Source organism: Miniopterus natalensis, chromosome 7 (assembly GCF_054644295.1).
Source record: "Miniopterus natalensis isolate mMinNat1 chromosome 7, mMinNat1.hap1, whole genome shotgun sequence".
Taxonomy (NCBI): domain Eukaryota; kingdom Metazoa; phylum Chordata; class Mammalia; order Chiroptera; family Miniopteridae; genus Miniopterus; species Miniopterus natalensis.
The window spans coordinates 17,581,333-17,604,531 of NC_142087.1; the positions used below are offsets into that span (position 1 = coordinate 17,581,333).

At 35.9% G+C, this 23,199-nt stretch overlaps 1 protein-coding gene across 2 annotated transcripts in view; it reads right to left on the minus strand.

The window, feature by feature from the left end:
• RNF24 (ring finger protein 24) overlaps window positions 1-23,199 on the minus strand; it is a 51,086-nt gene that overhangs the window by 12,707 nt on the left and 15,180 nt on the right. Inside the window, exon 2 of one of the 2 annotated variants that reach the window (XM_016212065.2) lies at window positions 12,122-12,271. In XM_016212065.2, the coding sequence (XP_016067551.1) occupies window positions 12,122-12,264 (143 nt within the window). In that variant the 5' untranslated portion in view covers window positions 12,265-12,271. Of the gene's footprint in view, window positions 1-12,121; window positions 12,449-23,199 lie in introns of those variants that run through there. The other variant, XM_016212064.2, reaches the window with a different exon arrangement.

Below are 23,199 nucleotides of genomic sequence, written 5' to 3' on the forward strand. Positions count from 1 at the left end.
CCTGATTTCTATCATTGTAGACTAAAGATGCTTGGTTTTGAATTTCACATAAATGGATCATTTGGTATATACTCTTTTGTGTTGGCTTCTTTCAGTCAACAATTACTTTTGAAATTTATTCCATGTTGCAGTAATTCTCTTTTTAACTGACATATAGTTTTCCATCATATGAACACTATAAATAAATATAATTTATTTATCCATTCCACTGTTGACAAATATTTATATTACTTCCAGTTTTGGGCTACTATGAATAAAGCTGCTACACAAATTCTCCTACATGTCATTTAGTAGACAGACTCACTTCTGTTGAGTATATACATAGGAATAGAACTGCTGATCTAAAGTGCTTGTAGCGATTTCTACCTCTATGGGTAATGCATGAGAGTTCTTGCTGCTCCACATCTTTGCTACTGCTTCCTAAGGTCAGTTTAAAAATCTTTAGCCAATCTGGTGGGTATTCAGTGGTATCTCAGTTTTGATTTGCATTTCCCAAATACTGTGCAGAACCCTTTCATATGCTTATTTCCAATTGTATATCTTCTTTTATGAAATGCCTGTTTGAGTTTTTTGCCCATTTAAAAAAATGAGTTGCCTACCTTTTTCTTATTGATTTGTAGGAGTTCCTTATATATTTTAGATGCAAGTCCTCTGTTGGGTCTATGTACTGCAATTATCTTCTCCTACTCTGTGGCTTTTACCTTTTCATTCTCTTAATGGTATCTTTTTAAATATATCTTTATTGATTTCAGAGAGGGGAAGAGAGAGGGGGAGAAAGAGAGTTGAAACATCAATGATGAGAGTGTCATTGATTAGCTGCCTCCTGCATGCCCCCAACTGGGGATGGAGCCTGCAAACCAGGCATGTGCTGACCAGGAAGCAAACCTCGATCTCCTGGATCCTAGGTTGATGCTCCACCACTGAGCCATGCCTGGCCCGGCAGAAGCTTTTATTTTAAATTAAGTCCAATTTATCAACTCTTCCCAATGTCAGTTCTTTTTGTGTCCAATTAAAGAAATATTTGCCTAACCCCAGATCATGAAGATGTTGTCTTGTGAGTACAGTGAAAACAATTTGTTATTTTATCTATTACATTTAGGTATATGATCTATATAAAATTAGTCTTTTATGTATGACTTGAGGTAGAGGTCAAGATTCTTTTCATCCAAATGCAGATTTTCATTTGACTCATTTATTACAAAGATCCTCCTTTCCCCATTGTGTTGTGGTGGCACATCTGTTTTAAGTCAGACATAATACGTGAGTCTGTTTCTGGAGTTTTTATTCTGTTCCATTGGTTTATTTGCTTATACTTGTGTACTGGATTGAACAGTGTCCCCCTAAAACTTATACTTAACTGGAACCTTAGAATATAACCTTATTTGAAAATAGTCTTTGCAGATTATTGTTAAAATGAGGTAATACTGGGATTAGGGTGGACCCTAAATCCAATATCACTGATGTTCTTAGAAGAGGAGAGGAAATACAGACACTGGGAAGAAAGTCAGGTGAAGACAGAGATGGAGACTGAGGTGATGCAGTTACAAGCCAAAGAATATCAAGGATTGCTGTTAAACACCAGGAACTAGGAACAGGTGACGAAAGATCCTGTCCTAGAGCCTTCAGAGGGAGTATGCCTCTGCTGACACCTTGATTTTGAACTTCCCACCTCCAGAATGGTGAGATTAAATTTCTGTTGTTTTAAGCCACCCAATTTGTGGTACTTGGTTTCAGCAGCCCTGGGAAATGGATGAACCTTGTCAATACCATGCAATTCTTTTTTTTTTTTTTTTAAATATTTTGAAATAATTTTAGATTTACAGAAAAGTTACAAAAAAAGTTACATATACCTTTCTCCTAGCTTTTCCAATGTTCATATCTCACACAACTATAGTACAATGATAAAAACAAGTAAATTAATATATATATCGATATTACCATTGATATATTAACAAAACAACAGACTGTATTTGAATTTCACCAGTTTTTTCACTAATGTCCTTTTCCTGTTCCATGATCCAATCCAAAATCCCACCTCGCATCTAGTTATGTCTCCTTAGCCTCTCCCAATCTGTGACAGGATCCTTTTCTTTCAAGATTTTGATATATTAACCATGATCACTTGGTTATGGAAGTGTCTACTGGGTCTCTCCACTGTAGTTACTATTTTCCCATTTGAAACCGATCAACATCTTGGTGATGCTGAAACTATGCAAATATCCTATTTATCCTCAAGCTTTTGCCCACTGTTTTAGCACCCATCTTGCTTGCAACAATTACTGTAGTGTTCACCTGGTGGTGTGTAGTTTCCTTATGTATTAACTGGAATTCTGTAAGATGCCCCTTCTCCCTCATTTATTTATATCAGTATGGACTCATGAATATTTGTTTAGTCTATGGGTTACTATTCAATATGATCATTATTTTGTTGCTCAAATTGATTTAGGTTTGGCGTTTAAGAGCTCTATCAGGTTGACCTCTGTGTCCTTTAACATGCCCAATCCTTTTCCATGCATTTCCTTGCTTACTGGCACTGAAAGATTTCCAGGCTCATCTTGTATTTTCCATGCCCCAGTTGTGGAATTAACCACTTCTTTCAAAGAACCTTGGTTCCTGGTAGTGTAAGTCCTCAAGCTTTGTTCTTAACTATTGTCTTGTCTATTCTTGGTCCTCTGCGTTTCCATATCAATTTCATGAGTTTGTCAATTTCCACAAAAAATCTGTTGGGATTTTGACTAAGATTTTATGGAATTTATAGATCAACTGGGGAAGAACTTTGCAAGATTGTTTCCAACCTATGAATCTACTTATTAGATATTAATTTCTTTACACATTTCTAGGCAGAATCCTTATACATCTTTCATTAGATTTATTCCTAAGTATTTGGTATTTTTTGATCTACTATACATGATAATTTTCATTTTTAATTCTTTGTTGCTTCTATATAGAAAAAACTATTTTTGTATATTGATCCTATATCTAATGACTTGGTAAGTTCACTTACTATTTTTAAATGGTTTACCTGTAGAATAGTTTGGATATTTTAATACATACAATAATTTTGTCTACAAATGATGAGTGTAAGCTCTGCCTTTTTTATCTTAATATATTTTACTTCTTTATTTTTTATTTCATTTCTTTTATTTCTTTTCTTTTCTTCATTGGCTAGCACCTGTAATGCAATGTTTAAATAAAAATGATGATAGTGAATGTCCCTATCAATACCTCTACTACTACTAAGTATGATGTTTTCTCTAGATTTTTTGTACATAACCTTGATTCAAATACCAAAGTTCTCTTATATCCTAGTTTTTTATTTTTAAAAATCATGAATAGCTATTTTTATCCAATGCTTTTTTTTCCCATCACTGCCCCCGCCGTCCCTTTAACTGTTAATGTAGTATATTGTATTGATACCTTCATTCCTGGAATAAAGCCCACTTGGTTGTAAAATACTCCCTTTTTTGCATATCCTTGAATTTGATTTACTAATGTTTTGTTCATAAGAGACATAAGTCTATAATTTCCTTTCTTCTAATGTCCCTGTGAGGCTTTGCATAATTTTAATCAAAATTATGCTGTCCTCATTATATGAGTTGAGAAGTACTTCTTCTATTCTTTGGAAGAGTCATTTAAAAGTGGTTTTTCTTAAATGTTTGAAAGAATTCACTGGTGAAGTTGCCTGGCTTGCAGTCTTTGTGGGAATGCTTTAATAACACATTCAATTTCTTACTAGGTATATAATTGTTAATGTTTTCGATTTCTTCAAGTCAGTTTTTTATTCCTTTAATAAAACATTAATATTCCTTTATTTATATTCACATAACATACAATTAACAATCTTAAACTGTATAATTCAGTGGTGCTTAGTGTGGTCACAATGTTGTACAACCAAACCACTAGCTCTAGCTTCAAAACTTTCCCATCACCCTCCAAAAAACATGTGGTCTCATTAAGTAGTCACTCTCCAGTCCCCCTTCTCCCATCTCCTGGTAACATCTAATCTGCTGTCTCTATGGATTTGCCTATTATGGATAATATATAAAATATATATATAAAAGAAATCATGCAATACGTGACCTTTTGTGCCTGGCTTTTCATTTAGCATGGTGTTTTTGAGGCTCATCCTAATTGTAGTATATATCAGTTCTTCACTCCTTTTTATGGCTGAATATATGCTACAATTTGTTTATCCATTCATCTGTTGGTGGACATTTGAGTTGTATACATCTTTGGACTATTATGAAAACTGCTGCTATAAGCATTCCTGTATAAGTTTCTGTGTAGACACATCTCTTCATTTGTCTTGGGCATTCACCTAGAAGTGAAATTTCTGTGTCATATAGTAATTCTGTTTAACTTTTTGAGGAGTTGCTAAACTCTTTTCCACAGCAGCTGCACCATTTTACACTCCCACCTGGTAATGTATGTGGGTTTCTCTTTCCCCACGTCCTTACCAACACTTCCATATGTATATATTTTTAATCCTCACCAGAGGATATTTTTTTCCATTGCTTTTCAGAGAGAGTGGAAGGGGGACAGAAAGAGAAACATTGACATGAGCAACATCGACTGGTTGCCTCATGCACACACCCCGACCAGAGCCAGAGATGGCGCCTGCAACTGAGGTATGTGCCCTTGAGTGGAATTGTACCCTAGACCCTTCAGTCTGTGGGCCAATACTCTAACCACTGAGCAAAACTGGTCAGGGCTGTTTATTGATTTTAGAGAGAGAGGCAGGGAGGGGGTGGGGAAGAAGAAGGGGTAGAGTGAGAGAAACAGATGTGAGAGAGAAACATTGATTGGTTGCCTCCCATACTTGTCCCAACTGGGGATCCAACCTGCAACCTAGGTATGTGTTCTGACTGGGAATCGAACCTCAACCTTTTTTTTTTGGTGCTCCAACAAACTGAGCCACATAGCTAGGACAAGGCTATTGGAATTTTTATAGAGACTGCATCAAATCTATAGATTGCTTTGAGGAGTAGTCATCTTAATAAGTCTTCCAATCCATGAATATAGTATATCTTTCCATTTATTTAGGTCTTTAATTTCTCTCAGCAATGTTTTGTAGTTATTAGTGTACAAATTTTTCACTTCCTTGGTTAAATTTATTCCTAGGAATTTTATTCTCTTGGATGCTATTGTAAATGGAATTATTTCCTTTATTTCCTTTTCACATTGTTCCTTGCTGGTTTATAGAAACAGAACTGATTTTTGTGTGTTGATTTTGTACCCTTAAAGTTTGCTTAATTTATTAGTTCCAAATTTTTTTATGTGCGAATTTTACAGGATTGTCTACATATAGTTTTACTTCTTTCTTTACAATTGGATGTTTTCTATTTCTTTTTCTTGCTTAACTGCTTTAACTAGAACTTCTAGCACAATGTTAAATAGCAGTGGTGAGAACTAGCATCTTTGTCTTGTGTCTGACCTTATAGGAAAAGCTTTGTCTTTTACTGTTGAGTATGATGTTAGTTGTGGATTTTTTTACAAATGCCATTTCTTGTGTCAGTTTTGGTATACTGTATTTTTCTAAGAAAATGTCTAATTCAACTAAAATTTCAAATTTAGTGGCATCAAGTTGTTCATAATATCCTTTGCGATCTTTTAATATTTTTAGGATTTGTAGTAATGTCCCCTTTTTCATTTCTGACATTAGTAATTTTATCTTTTCTCTCCTCCTTTTCCTGATCAGTCTTTCTAGAGATTCATCAATTCTGTTAATGTTTCCAAAGAATCAAATTATAGTTTCAAAGATTTTATTATATATTTGTTTTCTATTTCATTGATTTCTGTGCTTAGCTTATTTTCTTCCTTCTATTTTATTTTCTTTTCTTTTGGGTTTAATTGGCCTTTTTTTTTTTTTTTTAAGCTCCATGAAAGGAAAATGTACATCAGTGGTTTTTGGTGTTTCTTGTCTAACATATGATTTTTAAAGCTATACATTTATCTTAATTAGGACAAATTTATTATGTAGTTCAAATAATCTATATCCTTAGTTTTTGTCCACTTGTTTTACTGAGAGAAATGTACAGTACTTTTTAAATGTAAAGGAATTAAATAAACTCCATTAAAATGAGGCTTGATTTGTACATTTACTTTGCTTATCTGACTCTGGATATGCTTGTTTTCAGCGACAGCATGGGTTGCTTTGTGCTTATCTGTTTATTCAATCCATGGCGCAAAAATTCATCCCCTCTAGGAAATTCTACCTAAATTAACTTCACCCTTCTGATTACAGCTTCATATTCTAAGCCCCACCAATTACCTAATATTTTAGATTGCATGATTTTATTTTGCATTTGCTACTTGTTAAACACAAGTATCTTTTTGCTATAACAGTGATATAGATTGTGACTTATCTAGTGAAAAATGAGAATGGGGAATAATATTTTAAATTTTTGTTTTCTTAAGTAAGTTGTTAGCCATTATTTTTAAAAAAAATAAAATAGGTATAGTCTTCATTCCAGGCTCAAAATTAAAATAACGGCTTTAGAATAGCCTCACTATACAAATCTGTTATTTTGGAATGAAGCCTGACAAATACAATTTATTATTATTTTTTAAGTGATTAAGAGGACAAGTTCTGGGGTCAGACACAACTGAATTTGAGTCCCAACTTTTGTATGTATGGTTGTAGGAAAATTAATTAACTTCTGTAAAATAAAGATAATAAAATTATCTATTTAACTGCAGTACACAGCAGAGGGTCTGACACATACCAAGTGTTTAATAAATATTCATTCCTAAAAAAAATCTAAGAGGGCATGATGAGCAATGCTGAATAGTACTAAAGAAAAGGATAAAACAACAAAAAAGAAAAGGATAAAACCTTGTAGCTTATGGCCACTACAGATCTGTGGACTCCATTCTCAAATAAACCCTCCATGCTGATCTCTAATTCTGTATATTCAAGCTCAGTATTCTAAGCTTCTATTTCAAACTTCTGCCACTCTCCTCAAACTTTATTCTATCACCTCCTTCCCCACCATTTTCAACTACTTCACAAAGAAGTCGTCATGTATACAGCTCATTCACTCCCAGCCCACATACCTATATATGCACCGTTTTCTGCAGTTACCTTCATCTCTGTCTTAAGAAGGTATTCTCCTGCTTAGGACTAATACCACTATAACTTTTAGGTGTGTCTCTTCTCACCTCCATGATTCATTCTTTCTCACAAATTTTCCACAACTAGCTCATTCTCCTTAATATTATATTTAGAAATATGTTTATATTATAAATATGTTTATATTATAAATCTCAAAAAATCAAACACCAAAATATTCCCTTGATTCTACAGCAAACTGCCCCCCGCCTCTGCCAATCTTTTCTCAGCCATGATTCTTCAAAGAGGTTATATTCCCTGTATCCATTTTCACCTGCTGCTCAAGTGTTGCCTCATCATAGTCTCCCTTTTTATCACCCCTGTACCCATGCTACTGAAACTTTTCTAAGATTATGGATGCAAACCTAATTGTCAAATGTACAGCTGACTCTTGCAGGGGTGAGGGGTGCCAATCCCCTGCACAACTGAAAATCCACATATAACTTCTGACTCCCCCCAAACTTAACTACTAATAGCCTACTGTTGACCAGAAGCCTTACTGATAACAGTTGACTAATATATGTATATTGTATGTTAATCTTGTGTGTTATATGTATTATATACTGTATTCTTCAATAAAGTAAGCTAGAGAACAGAAAATATTAAGAAAATAACAAAATACATTTACAGTATTTACTGAAAAAAATCTGCATACATGTGGATGCACGCAGTTCAAATGCATGTTGCTCAAAAGTCAACTGTATGGGAACTTTTCTTTTTTTCAGACAGTTTTTAAAAAAAATTATTTTATTTTTATTTTTGTTTAAAATATTACAGATGTCCCTTTTTCTCCCCAAGGGGACTTTTCAATTCTTTTCTTGCTAGACCTTCCTGGGGGCAGCTGACACAACTGACTCAATCCATTGAAATCCTACTTGTGGGGCACCTCTCATGATTTTCTCATTTCTCCTGCTATCCCTTACTTGTCTTTTATGGCTCTTCTTCTTTTTTAAAAATTGATTTGAGAGAGGGAAAGAGAGAGAGAGGAAGGGAGGCAGGTACATTGATTTGTTGTTCTACTTATTTATGCTTTCACTTGTTGCTTCTTGTATGTGCCCTGACTGGGGATCAAATCCGCAACCTTGGCGTACTGGGATGACGCTCCAACTGAGCTACCCACCCAGGGCTATGGGCTCTTCTTAAATATTAATGTTTCCCTAGGATTCTGTCCTGGAGCCATTTTATTTCACTATACACATTCTATCTAGGGGACACTCTTGGCTTCAGCTTCCACCTATTATTACATGACATTTTATTTTCAGACCAGACTTCTCATAGGCTTTAGGCCTATATATCCAACTATGTATATATACTAGATATCTTGACTGTTACAGAGGAAACTCAGTTCTCCCATGTGTGAAACAGAAACTTCCATCCTTCCACCCCAACTTGGCCATCCATTTTCTTTGTGAAGGGATTGCTATCTATCTAGCTGCTAAGCCAGAAGTCCAGAAAAGGTTCTAAGCTCATCCTTTTATTGTCCTTAATGCCCAGTCACCAAATTCTGTTCATTTTCACCTTTCAAATATTTCTCACAACCATCCATAACACACTTTCTAACTTTACTGTCATTATCTTGGTTCAAGACCTTATAATATCTATTAGGTAACTCAATATTTTCCTTTTATTTTTAGTTTTGAATTTTATCAATATTATATATGCACATATTTCAATGTCATATATAGTTCTACAGGGTTAGTAACAAAAAAAAAAGCAGTCTTTTGCCTTCTTCCCCAGAGATAACCATTTCCCCCACTTTAGCTCACTATTTTGATATTTACTTCCATCTCTCTAAATATACCTTTCTTGTGTTGCTACTTCTTGATTTCCAGTTCTATGTGTAAGCTAATGACTTCCTACTAGGAACACCATACTTTCATTTACCCAACAAACATTTACTGAGTACTGATACTGAGCCAGGCATTGTTCAGTTTTGGTTGTTTGGGATAGAGCAAACAGAACAGACAAAAATCTATCTGAGGAGAGAGATAAATAATTAACATAAATTAGAATATTATATGATTCATTATAAAATAGGATCACTCCTAGAAAGGTGAGATGTCCTTTTTTTGTGTTCTAGTAGTGATCTATTCATAGCTCTGTCATGGGCACCAGATTCTATACTAAAATGTTGTGTAAGAATGGGGTTGGTAGTGGGTGTCTAGTTTAGATCTAAGCTGTGTTCCTCCAATGGGTCTGATGAGTCTGGTTGTGACTGGAGAGATCTCTCTGCATGAGAACAGAAGAGCCCCCTAGGAAGGTGTTGGAGAACTTAAGTTATATTAAAAAATGGGCCTGGTTAATTTTAGAGAAACTGAATTCATGAATCTCCTGATTAACTATAAATGACTTGTTAAATCCAAACTTAACTTTTAAAAAGTTAAAAGTAACAAACTAGGATTATCAGAAAGGGAACACTCCTTACATCATGATTAAATTTTCAAAATGGTACCAATGACTTGTAAATAAAGTTTAGAAACGTTTGAACATGACTTGTGTCTCTGATTTAAAAAGATAATTTTTAGTATAGTAGATCCCTACTTATTTGCTCTGTTAAGTGAATAATAAAAAAGGATGCAAAAAGGATAAATGAAGTACAATAATAATGCATGAAAATAACTGCTATCGTTTTTCTTTATCTCTTTACTTATTTGCTTGATTATTGAAAGAAATACAATGAGCTAAAATTTTTTCATAACTTACTTCTCAAAAAATTTACCCAGAATCACAATTTGTATATTAGCATTTTTCTTAAAATAAAACAAAATAATCAAAGGCTTAATTAATTCTTGGACAAAGGAATAAAAACTATACTATGAACTATACACTTTAGAATATTTTACATATGATAACCCTTCCTTAATGAACCTTTTAAAATATTTTTGTCTTCTTTCAAAAAATAATTTGGTTTCACCCTAGCCAGTCTGCTCAGTGGCTGGAGCATTGGCCTGCGGACTGAAGGGTCCTGGGTTTGATTCTAGCCAAAGGCAGGTACCTGGGTTGCAGGTTCAATCCCTGGCCGAAGTTGGGGAGTGTGCGGGAGGCAACCAATCGATGTGTCTCTCTCACATCAATGTTTCTCTCTCTCTCCCTCCCTCCCCCCACCCCCCCATTCTATCTGGAAAGCAATGGAAAAAATATCCTCAGGTGAGGATTAAAATAATAATAATAATAATGAAGTAATAATAATTTGGTTTCAAATATTAAATTCACAAATTTGAATTAAGCCAGTATATTTGTAGAGAAATTTCCAAAAAATTTAGTAGGTCTGGTAAAAGGGGAAATATTTTAATGCTGTGAGGTCCTGTTTAATAATGGCTAATTCCCTAATTTAAAAAAAAGCTGACTATTTACATAACATTTATCAAACTATTATTAAAGAAATGTTAGAAAAAGGAAATTTCTGAAAATAAACAGTTTTTTTAAAAAGTGTTTCCTAAATACTATAATTAGCTAAGTATTTATTTCTCTGAGTAAGACCTAAAAATCATAGGCAGCCAGTATATCTATGAGATACAGGGAACGATTACATTTTGTGAGAAATTCAGAAAAGACTCAGTTTCTATGAAGACTATAAATTCACTTGTCAGAAAATTAGAAACTACACGCTAAATTCATTCAACTTTGACCATCAGTAAATATGTGCTCCAAAACACAGGGGTCAATAGTAAATTACTGCTGAAAGATACCTGATGATGGTATTTAACTTAACCATAATCATATACTCTCCAAACACTAAAAACTGTTAGATGTATAGCTGTGTAATAAAATTCAATTTTCTATTATTTTATTCCATAAAGCTCTTTGAACCATACAGTATAAAAATTTTTGGTCTTGAGTTTTGGCTTTGAAAATTAGGCCCTATTTAAATATTTAAAAAGAGAAAAATGCTCGCTTAAACAATTATGAGTCAGTCAACTGTGAATCTTTACTGGCCAAATCCATTACTCCTTCAAGTGACTTGTTACCCCTCATCACTTGTCTGTACATGTGCTGCAGAGTTTGTGGAATATTTTGTGATTAATGCAGATAATCAATCACCTGAACAGCTGACCAAGTCAACACAAATGGGAGCTTAAAATCTTCTTGAGAGACCACAAGAATTTGTTTAAAGTCTTGGATCTTATTTGCAGATTGCTTTCTGATCCCCAATGACTTTAGCTAACAATGATGTAGCACCCTCCTGAAAAGCAATCTTCAAATCTCTGTAGAAGTATATTAAATCTTGGGGAAAATGACATATGTGCATCCAGTCCAGATGCTAATATGCTGGAAAAACAAATGAGAGCAATTTCCTTCTAGAGTAAAACACCTCATCAGCAGATAGGAATGAAGACTGTATAAAGGTGTTTTATTAATTAGTAACTCACAGAAAGTTAGTGTTAAGCCACCTTAAGTTTTAAAAATTTGCTAATTATCATTCTGAAATGATTCTCAACAGCCTCCCCAAGATGTGATACTTTGATTTATAGATTATTTTAAGCTGAAAGCAACTGAGGATCTCTGGGCCTAAGAGAAATCTTTATCTCTTCCTTACTGAAACTAAATTGGGTGCTTTGCCTATAGTAACAGTTATTATCATAAATGACTTTTTATTACCTACAGGGCAGGACAAGCATGTAATTAGTGAATGTCTGCTCTTCTTATCATCCTTCAAATGACCTTCCTACCCTCTGAAGCCCCAAGGCACGGTCCCTTGTCCTTAGCTCAGAAGGCTACATATATCTTGTTTTAACTTTGTTTCTGAATCTTCTCATATATGTGGGGTCTCTGACTCGCCCATGTATGTGGGGCTCCCATATGTACATATGTAATTAAATTTGGCTATTTTTCTCTTGTTAATCTGTCTCTTGTCAGTGTATTAGACCAGTTGAAAGAACCTAGAAGGGAAGAGGAAATTTTCTTCCTCCCCTACAATACTTATAGTATTTTTTAACCTAACTGGAGAAAGTTAATTTATTACTGATTGTTTAACATATTCTAAAGTAACACAGAATGAAAATTGATTACCTAATCAAGTAGCAACAGAAGAGTAAACTAAGGATGAAGACAAATATAGCAGTGCCAAAAACCACAATATATATGTTGAGAGGCAGATTCTGGAATCCAATATTAGGCATCCTGAAGTTGTAATGTGGGAAATCCGAGCTCATGGATGAACTGTGGGGGAAAAAAGAATTTAAAAAATTAGGTTATAAAGACTAAGAACCAAGACAGCATCATCTTTGTAAATGTACAATAGTCCCTCTTTATCCCTGGGGAATACATTCTAAGACCCTCAGTGGACTCCTGGAGAGTACCAAATACTATATACAGTATGTATAGGAAAAAACACGTTTTTTTTCTATACAGGTACAGCGTAGATATGCTGGACAAAGGGATGATTCACATCCAGGGCTGGATGGTGAGAAATTTCCTATACTACTCAGAACAGCACTCAACTTAAAATTTATGAATTGTTTATTTCTGGAATTTTCCATAAATGTTAATGTCAAGGGAAACAAAGATATGTGGGAAAAATTAAGCAGGCTATAAAGTGTATATATATGTGTCTTTTGTTCACATTTCTGGCTTATAGTTCTGGAAACACTTAAAATTTTTTGAGTGCTGAGAATGAAAAGGTGTCTTTTGTTATATTAATGAGGTGAGTTTTGGAAGCTATATAGAGATGGGGGCATAAAAACTCCTTGGTCCTTTTTTGGAGAGCTTCAGGGTCAGTGAACACATGGAGGTGCTGGGAAAATGATATGCCTGGAGAGGTTATGGAAGCTCCATGCACCTTCAAACACACCTTCCCCTATGCATCTCTTCCATCTGGCTGTTCCTGAGTTATATCTTTTTGTAATAAACCAGTGATCTAGAGTTCTGTGAGCCATTCTAGCAAACTAATTGAAACCAAGGAGGGCGTTGTCGGAACCACTGAGTTACAGGCAGTTGGTCAGAAGTACAGGTAACAACCTGGACTTGTGATTGGCATTCTGCGTTGGAGGGGTCACTGGAGTCTTCAATCTATTGCTGGTTGGTCAGAAGTACAGGTAAGGGAATAAGCTTGAGGCTGGTGCCTGAAGTGTATGTGTGTGTATGTAGTATTGTGGGACTGAACTGTTAACCTGTGGAATCTGATGCTATCTTTGGGTAGATAGCGTCAGAATTTGGTTGAATTCTTGGACTTTTTTTTTTAATCCTCACCTGAGGATATTTTTCTCATTGCTTTTCAGAGAGAGTAAGAGGGGGGTGGGGGGAGAGAGACATCAGATGTGAGAGAGACACATAGACTGGTTGTCTCCTGCACATGCCCTGACTGCCCTGACTGGGGGCAGGGAGTGAACCCGCAACCAAGGTATGTGCCCTTTACTGGGGATCGAACCTGCGACCCTTTGGTGTACAGGCTGATGCTCTAACCACTGAGCAACACTGGCCAGGGCTTTAGGTATTACAAATGTAAAAGTTATTCAGGGCTTGGACATCCTGTTAGTGTCTCAGAACTCTGGGTGTGGGGCACTCCCCCACCCCATGTTGAAAGTGGGTCCACTAACCCTTTCCAATTCCTTAGAAATACCCTTCAATCCCTTAGAAATATCCTTCATAGGACAAATTAGATTTGGTAAAATAGCTCTCAGTTTAGGAAATAACAGATTTAAACATCCATGCTGACAGGACTAATAGAGAAATAGGCAAACAGACAGAAAGTGGTGTGGTGGGAAAAGGAACAGGTTTGCAGTAAGCAATTCTGGATGTTGGCTCCAGGATGTCACTAACTAGATGTTAGTACTTGGCCCATCTATACCTCAATTTTCTCATCTCATCTAAGGTTTTAATATGTGCATGTGTGTGTGTGTGTGTGGGGGGGCAGCGGGGAGGGATGACATTAAATAAAAGTAGTAAATAACATAAAAGAAGCCCTGACAAAGATCATGTCTCTGGAGAGGATTCCACTAAACCCAGTGTGCTCCTTTCTCAGGGAGCTCCTCTGCACACACTGCTAAGCTTTGTGTCAACTGACCTGCCAACCTGACTCCCATATGCAGGGATTGGACACCTATCCTGACCTAAGGCAGCCATCAATTCAGGTCAGAGGGGAGTAAGCTTGTGGTGTGAGAATGTTGCCCCTGTAGGGGTCCTTGCACTTGGTGGCACCACTAAGGAACTCTTGGGGAATTCTAAACAGACACACAGACACATAGGGTATTAGAAGTAGTGCTGTCGTCACAGGGAAGAGACATCTGCCTCAGTGCTCTTGAGGGCTGAATGCTGAGACTTCCGTTCTTGGCAGGGGCTTACAACCCATTACAAGAAGGGTGGGGCTTGGCAGAGGATACACCGATGCAGAATACATTTTAGGACTTTTCTCCCTTTAGATAAATGAAATTGCTTAGCTACATGATTAATATGTTGGTCCAACAGTCTAAGTAGATGGCGTATTACTCTAAGGTATTAATCCTGGTCTAGTGATACATTAATTTCATAATATTTTCATCATAATATCTTTTCAGCATGAGTATTAGTAATCTTTCAAAATAAGATAATCTTTAACAAGAGAGATACTACTTACCATCCTAGTAATAAGCATTCTTTGCCTTTTAGGTATTACAAATGTAAAAGTTATTCAGTAATTGCTCCTTGTGGGAGTGAAGAGGAGAAACAGAATATACAGTGCACTGCTGGATGCTGGAATTTCTGACTTCAATTACATGAAAAGCCTTTCCCCCCTTGTATAATTCATAGTTCCTGAAATTTCTAGTATCAGCCTAAATTTTAAACCTTCTTATCATGTTATTATTTTTTTTTTTTTAAAGAAAAGAAATAGGCAGGATGATGAGTATTTTATCAGCAGTGGGATTTCTCACCAAGATACAAAAGACACAGGGTACATGAGAATTGTGACTGTGATTTAATACTTTTTATTATATCCTGCCTTCTACTTGCTTTGGGTTTAGTTTGCTCTTCCTTTTCTAGCTTCTTTATAGTGAAACTGTAGATTATTGCTTTGAATTCTTTACTCTTTTCTAATACATACATTTCCCTCTAACCTCTGCTTTAACTATGTCCCATTATATTATTTTTTAAAAATTTTGAATTGGTTTTTAGAGAGAGGGGGAGAGAGAGGAAGAGGTAGACGGAGGGAGGGAGGGAGAGCAGGAGGGGGGGAGAGAGAGTGAGAGAGCAAGAGAGAGAGAGAGAGGTAGGGAGAGAGGGAGAAACATTGATGTGAGAGCGCAACATTGATCCGTGCCTTCTCCATGCCCCCTACGGGTGATGGAGCCCACAACCCAGGCATGTGCCCTGACCGCAACCTTTCAGTGCAGGGGACTATGCCCAACCAAGCCATACCAGTCAGAGTGTTGTGCAACCACTACCTCTGTCTAAATCCAAAACATTTAATCTCTCTAAATTTAATAAAACCCTGTACCATGAAGAAGTTACTCTCTATGCCTTCCCTCCCTGCAGAACCAGCCACCACCAAACTACTTTGTTTCTATGGATTTACCTATTCTGGATATTTCATATATATGGAATCATTATATGAGACTTTTTGTATCTGGCTTCTTTTACTTTGCATAACATTTTTGAGGTTCATATCCATGTTGCAGTATGTGTCAGTACTTAATTTCTTTTCATGGCTGAATAATACTCCATTGTATATATATCCCACAATTTGTTTATCCATTCATTCCTTGATGGACTTTTGGGTTCCTCCACCATTTGGCTATTGTGAATAATGCTACTATGAACATTTGTGTTCAAGGACTTGCTTGAGTAACTATTTTCAATTCTTTTGGGTATATTCCTAGAAGTGGATTACTGGGTTATATGATAATTCTATGTTTAACTTTTTGAGGAATCACCAAACTGTTTTCCACATGGCTATATACCATTTTACATTCCTACCAGTAATGTATGAGGATTCAAATTTCTTAATATCCTCACTAACACCTGTTTATTTATTCTGTGCTTTTTATTTTTTAAATACCCATCCTCACCGGTGTGAAGTGCTATTTCATTGTGGTTTTAATTTGCATTTCCCTAATTAATGATGATGTGGACCACGTCATATGCTTATTTCATTTGTGTATCTTTGGAGGAATGGCTATTTAAGTACTTTGCCCATTTTAAAATTGGGCTGTCTTTTTATTAAGTTGTAAAAGTTCTTTATGTATTCTGGATACTAAACCCTTATTAAATATATGATTTACAAATATTTCTCCCATATTGTAGTTTGTCTTTTCACTTTCTTGATGTCCTTTGATGCACAAAAATTTAAAGGCCTAATTTATCTTATTTTTTCTTTTCTTTTTTCTTTTGTGGTTCATGCTTTTGATGTCATATCTAAGAATCCATTGCCAGTTCAAGATCATGTAGATTTACCTCTATGTTTTCTTTTGAGTTTTAGTCTTATCTTTAGGTCAGTGGTCCATTTTCAGTTAGTTTTTGTATAGGACATGAGGGGGAAGTCCAGCTTTATTCTTTTGCATGTGAATATCCAGCTGTCCAGCACCATTCTTTAGACGATGCTTTGCCCACTGAATGGTCTTTGCACTCTTGTCAAAAATCAATTGGTCACAGATGTTTGGGGTTTATTTCTCGACTCTCAAATATACTCCATTGGTCTATGTCTATCTTTATGCCAGTACCACAGTTTTGATTACTGTAACTTTATAGTAAGTTTTGAAACTGGGAAGAGTGAAGTCTTCCAACCCTGTTTTCTTGTTTCCCAAAACTGTTTTGGCTATTTGAGGCCCCTTGCAATTCCATAAGAATTTGATGACTGGCTTTTCCATTTCTGCAGAAAGATGATTGGAACTTTGATAGGGACTACACTGAATCTGCAGATTGCATTGGTTAGTCATCCTATTATTTTGGTTTGCTGTATTTTCATTTGAGAGATGTTCCATGTATGCTTGAGAAGAACGTGTATTCTGCTGTCATTAGGTAGTGTGTTTCATAAACACCAGTTACGTCAAGTTGGTTGATAGCGTTGTTTAACTCTTATGCATCCTTGGTGATTTTTGGTGTAGTTGTACTACCCATTATTGAGAGTGAGATATTGAAGTTTTCAATTGTTATTGTTGAATTACCTATTTTCCCCTTTAATTCTGTCAGTTTTTGCTTCATGTATTTTGGGGTTCAGCTGTTAGGGTAGCAAATGTTTAAAATTGTATCTTCCTGATTAATTGACTATTTTATTATAAAATGTCTTTGTCTTTAGTAATTTCTTTTGTTTTAAAATCTATTTTGTCTGATATTGGCATAGCCACTTTAGCTCTCTTATGCATATTCTTTGCAAGATGTATCTTTCTCTATCATTTTGTGTCTTTGAGTCTAAAGTATGTCTCTTGTAGACGGTGTATAGTTGGACCGTGTGGGTTTTTTTTAATCCAGTCAGCCAATGGCTGTCTTTTAATTGGACTAATGTATTCAATATTATTATTTCTATGCTTGGATTTATGTGGCATTTTGCCATTTCTTTTCTATATGTCTCATGTCCTTTTTCTGACTTTTTTGGTATTAATTGGATATTTTCCAGTGTACCATTTCTGAAATGAAGGGTGCAAGATGTAGTCAAAGCAAACCACAGACCATTTAGAAATTAATCACATTGGGGGGGGAAAAGTATTGCACTGAGAGAAAAATTCATAATCTTCAATACTTGTATTATCAATCTAAAAAGAATTATGAAAATAGTGAACAAAAGAATTTACTGTAAAAGCTAGAAAAAGAATAAATCAAACAAAATAAACCAAAAGAAGGCATTAACAAAGGTCAAACAAAAATAAAAAAATTAAAACAAACAAAAAATTCACTTAAACCTAGATTAGATACATGATTTTATAGTAATATAAATAACTAAAACTGGCTCAAGAAAAAATCCTGAAAATATAAAACTGTCTTCACAAAAAGGCCTCAGACCCTGAGGGTAATGGATATGGAAGTCAATCTAAACTTCTACAGATAGCCCTGGCCAGTGTGGTTCAGTTTGTTGAGCGTTGTCCCATACACCAAAAAGTCACTGGTTCAATTCTTGGTTGGGGCACATGCCCAGGTATTGATATTTTTCTCATTGATGTTTCTCTCTCTGCCCCTTTCCTTTCCTCTCTTTCTCTAAAAAAAAAAAGTCAATAAAACATATTTAAACTTCTACAGATAATTCCTCTGCTATCCAGAGAATTACAGATCCACAGAAGGAGCTGAGAGAAGGGGAGGAAGGAAAATGTCTCAGCTTATTTAACGTGGTAAGCATAATCCTGAAACCAAAAGCAAAACTATACAGCCAGAGTTCATAAACTCTGAGGCCTTGTGAATATGTTTTGTTTCACCTACACAAAGTTTTAACAACTGAGATAGTAGTTTAAATTTGGGAGATTTAACATAAAATTTGCAATTTTCAACTTTACATGGGAAAAGCTCAGATGATCTGATAACTCTGGGGCTTCATTCTTACATGGCAACAGTTGCTTGGATCTGAGTGGATTTGGGGCTTCTAAGCTGCCATGTTGCTGCACAACTGAGAGGGGAGGAGGGGCATGCCTGGGATGAGGTCAGCATGCTCTCATTTGTCACAATTTCCCCACCTGCTATCACTCCTTAACTATGAACCAAATGTTGGTGGGCACTGATTGTGCTTTTGCTGTTATTTTTCTCAAATAAGATAAATATTTCTAACTCTATAAAAGCGTGAATTTTATAATCCAATAATGAATTACCAGAAAGGGAAACCAAGAGAATAATCCTATTCAAAACTGGTTCAAAAAGAATAAAGTACCTAGGAATAAATTTAACCAAGGATGTAAAAGACTTGTACTTGGGAAATTTGAAGACACTATAGAAAAAAACTGAAGAAGATACAAATAAGTGGAAGCATATACCGTGCTCATAGGTAGGATGAATTAACACCATTAAAACATGCATATTACCCAAAGCAATCTATAGATTCAACACAATTCCTATCAAGATACTAATGGTGTATTTCATAGAACTAAAACAAATATTCCAAAAATTTATATGGAACCACAAAAGACCCCAAATAGCAACAGTGATCTTGAGAAAGAAGAACAAAGTTGGAGGAATCATGCTACCTGATATCAAACTATACTACAAAGCCATAGTAATCAAAACAGCATAGTATACAGACATAAAAACAGACATACAGATCAATGGAACAGAATAGAGAGCCCAGAAGTATAATCACGCCTTTATAGTCTATTAATATTTGACAAAGGAGGTAAAAACATACAATGGGGTAAGGACAGTCTATTCAATAAATGGTGTTGGAGATATTGGGAAGATATTTGCAAAAAAATGAAACGAGACCCCTTCTTACACCATATACTAGAATAAACTCAAAATGGATTAAAGACTTAAATGTTAGACTCAAGACCATAAAAATTCTAGAAGAAAACATAGGCAGTAAAATCTCTGACATTTCTCTTAGCAATATTTTTCTGATATACCTTTCTCAGGCAAGGGAAACAGAAGAAAAAATAAACAATGGTACTATATCAAACTAAACAATTTTTGCATCAATAAAATGAAAAGACAATGAATGGAAGAACATATTTGCCAATGATAAATCTGATAAGCGTTAATATTCAAAATTTATAAAAAACTTAGAAAAACCGCCCGGTCGGGCGTGGCTCAGTGGTTGAGCGTCGACCTGGGATCCAGGCGATCAGGGTTCAATTCCTGGTCAGGGCACATGCCCGGGTTGCGGGCTCGATAAATGACTCTCTCGTCGGTGTTTCTATCTCTCTCTCTCCCTCTCCTTTCTTCTCTCTGAAATCAATAAAGATATATTTTAAAAAAACAAAAAACTTAGAAAAATCAACACCAAAAAACAAAATGAAAAACCAACAACATCAATCTAATTAAAAAATGGGCAAAGAACCTGAATATACACGTCTCCAAAGAGGACATACAGACGGCCAATAAGACATATGAAAAGATGTTCAACGTCACTAATCATCAGAGAAATGCAAATTAAAACTACAATGAGATAACACTTCACACCTGTTAGAATGGCTACCATCAATAAATCAACAAACAAGTGTTGGCGAAGATGTGGAGAAAAGGAAACCCTCATGCACTGTTGGTGGGAACGCAGATTGGTGTAGGCACTGTGGAAAGCAGTATGGAATTTCCTCAAAAAATTAAAAATGGAACTGCCTTATGTCCCAGCGATTTCACTTCTGGGAAACACTAATTTGAAAGAATGTATGCACCCCTATGTTCACTGAAGTGTTATTTACAATAGCCAAGATTTGGAAGCAGCCCAAGTGTCCATCAGGAGATGAGTGAATAAAAAAGCTGTGGTACATTTACACAATGGAATACTACTGGGCTATATAAAAAAGAAATCTTACCCTTTGTGACAGCATGGATGGACCTGGAGAGCATTACACAAAGTGAAATAAGCCAGTTAGAGAAAGACAAGTACCATATGATTTCACACATATGTGAAATCTAATGAACAAAATGAACTAACAAGCAAAGTAGTGACAAAAACTCATAGACACGGACAACAGTGTGGTGATTGTAGGGGGTGGGGGAGTGAGGAGTGGAGTGAGGTGGAGGAGGGTATAGGGAGGATAAATGGTGATAGACAGAGACTTGACATGGAGAGGTAAACACACAAAACAGTGTACAGATGGTGTGTTATAGAACTGTGCACCTGTGGGTTCCATCTCTGGTTGGGGTGAGTGCAGGAGACAACCAATAGATGTTTCTCTCTCCCTTCCTCTCTCTAAAGTAAATTTAAAAAACATTTTAAAAAATAAAGGGAAGAGTTGGCTGTGATAATCTAGATAGGTCAATTGTATTTAAGACACCTGCTCACAGAAAATAAATCAACAATCAGTTATAACTCCCTGGAAAAGCACAGGGTACCAGATAGAAATCAATACAATGCTGTTTAACGGAGCAGTCATGAAAGATTAATTTGCTTTTAAATTAAAGGACTTGAGTCTGTTCAGTCTACAGACTGGGTAACTTAATAAGTAAATTCAAGTATACAAAAGTTTATTAGAAGGTGCTTAATTTGCTCTACATATGGACCTCCTTTTCTAAATTGCAGCTTAAAAAGTTGCTGAGCTGTGGGTGACTCTATTTCAAACCCTGAACCCTTGGGAAGGTGCGATCTCTAGACCCTGTTCAAGTTACTGTGGCAGAAGTGGCAAGAGAGTCCTTTATAAACCTTGATAGGTTACCTCCCTCCCATTCTTGAGGGTTCTGGGTAGAGCAGATTAATTCTAACACTTTACTGGTGAATTCTCAGTTACCAGAAAAGGTACTGGTTTTTCAGAATTCCTACAGGAGCTCAGAATCTCAGAAGAGGAAAAAATTGAATGCATATTGTTTGTACTAAAACTGAAACAAGGAAGTTTAGTAAAACCACAAGCAATTCTAGAGTGGTAAAACGAGAACAAGCTAACAAAGGAAAAATACAGCCCTGAAAAGAGAAAACAGTGTCTCTGTGGCTTAGAAATTCATTAGCCAGGAAATGAGGGTAAATCAGAGGGCTCCATGGAAGATACCATAGCTGAGGCATTTGCAGACTCTGAGCTTAGCTACTCCCCACTCTGGAACTGTAGGAAAGTCTCAATTTCCTCATGTGTAAAATAAGGCTAGTTACAACATCTGTCTCTGGGGGATGTTCCTGGCATACAGGAGTGCTCATCATCATGATCAAGGTCTTTTGGTTTTTTGTTGCAAGGTTGGCATTGAGGTTAATGTTTGAATATTCCTGAGTCAGGGATAATTTGAGCCCGGCCACATCTCCCTGGGCCACACTGTTTCAGATACAAATCTTTGAGCCTGGGCTACAAGTGGACTCCTGTGTAAATCAAAAAAGCCTATCGGTTTTTGGATCTTACTTTTAAAGAATTCTATCTACATAAAGCAGCATCTAAGATGCTCATGACTAACTGAGCAAACCTCAAATAGTAATGAATCCAGAAAAGTGTACAGGCTGCCTGGTATTTTGACACTGGTGAAAATTAACTTAATCTTCTAGATATTATAGCCCCAAGCATGGTATCCTTTGTTTACCGGGATCATTTTGTTTTTTTAAGAAAGATATGGGAAGACTTCATCCTTAAGATGACTTCAGGCAGGCAATGGAACAGCTGAGCAGATGAAAGATGTTATTTCAATATTTTGGAGGGTGAGTCTGGTTTTGCTGACTATTTATTCTCAAAAATTCTGAAAAGGTCACAGCATTCCAGAACAGTGAATAATTCTCTAAGTGGGTTTTTTCCTTTTTTTTTTTTAATCTTCACCCACGGATATTTTTTTCCATTGCTTTTCAGAGAGTGGAAGGATGAGAAACAGAGAGATAGAAACATTGTGAAAGAGATACATCAATTGGTTGCCTCCTGCACACACCCTGGATTGGGGCTGGGGATCGAGCCTGCAAACAAGGTATATGTTCTTGATGAGAATTGAACCTGAGTCTGAGGGCCAATGCTCTAACCACTGAACCAAACCAGCTAGGGTTAAGTGGGTTTTTTTTGCATGTGCTTTTTATTGTTCAAAATATTACAGATGTCCCTTTTCTGTCCATTGACCCCTTCCCCCCTCACCTAAGTGGGTTTTTAAGAGTCAAAACTTGCCATATCATTAGCCCTGGAAGCTCTTTACTGCTTGAGAACATTTTACAAGACCACTACCAATATTCATCATGCAAAACAGTATTACTTTGATTTTATAGATGGATATATTAATGACTATACAAGTGTGTGATCCCTTCCCCGCCCTTCAAGATCAGAAATGAGAGATAAGTGGTTCAGGTCAGATGAAGCCTTATAGGTATATGTTCCCAATATGCTCACTATATATCTACAGTTGGGTTTAGTCTCTGACTGATCAGTTGCCCCAGGGGTTACCGAGCTCGTTGGGAAAAATTCACATTAACTAACTCATAAGAGGTTGGCTCATAAATCATAATATCAGCTCGTGAATTAAAACTAGGAAATGTATCTAGCAGGTCTCTCTTGGAAGATCCTGTGCATTAACCCAATTACAGAAAAGAGAATGACATTGTTAAAAAATTATTTATTTATTTTTGTTAATCCTCACCTAAGGATATTTTTTTC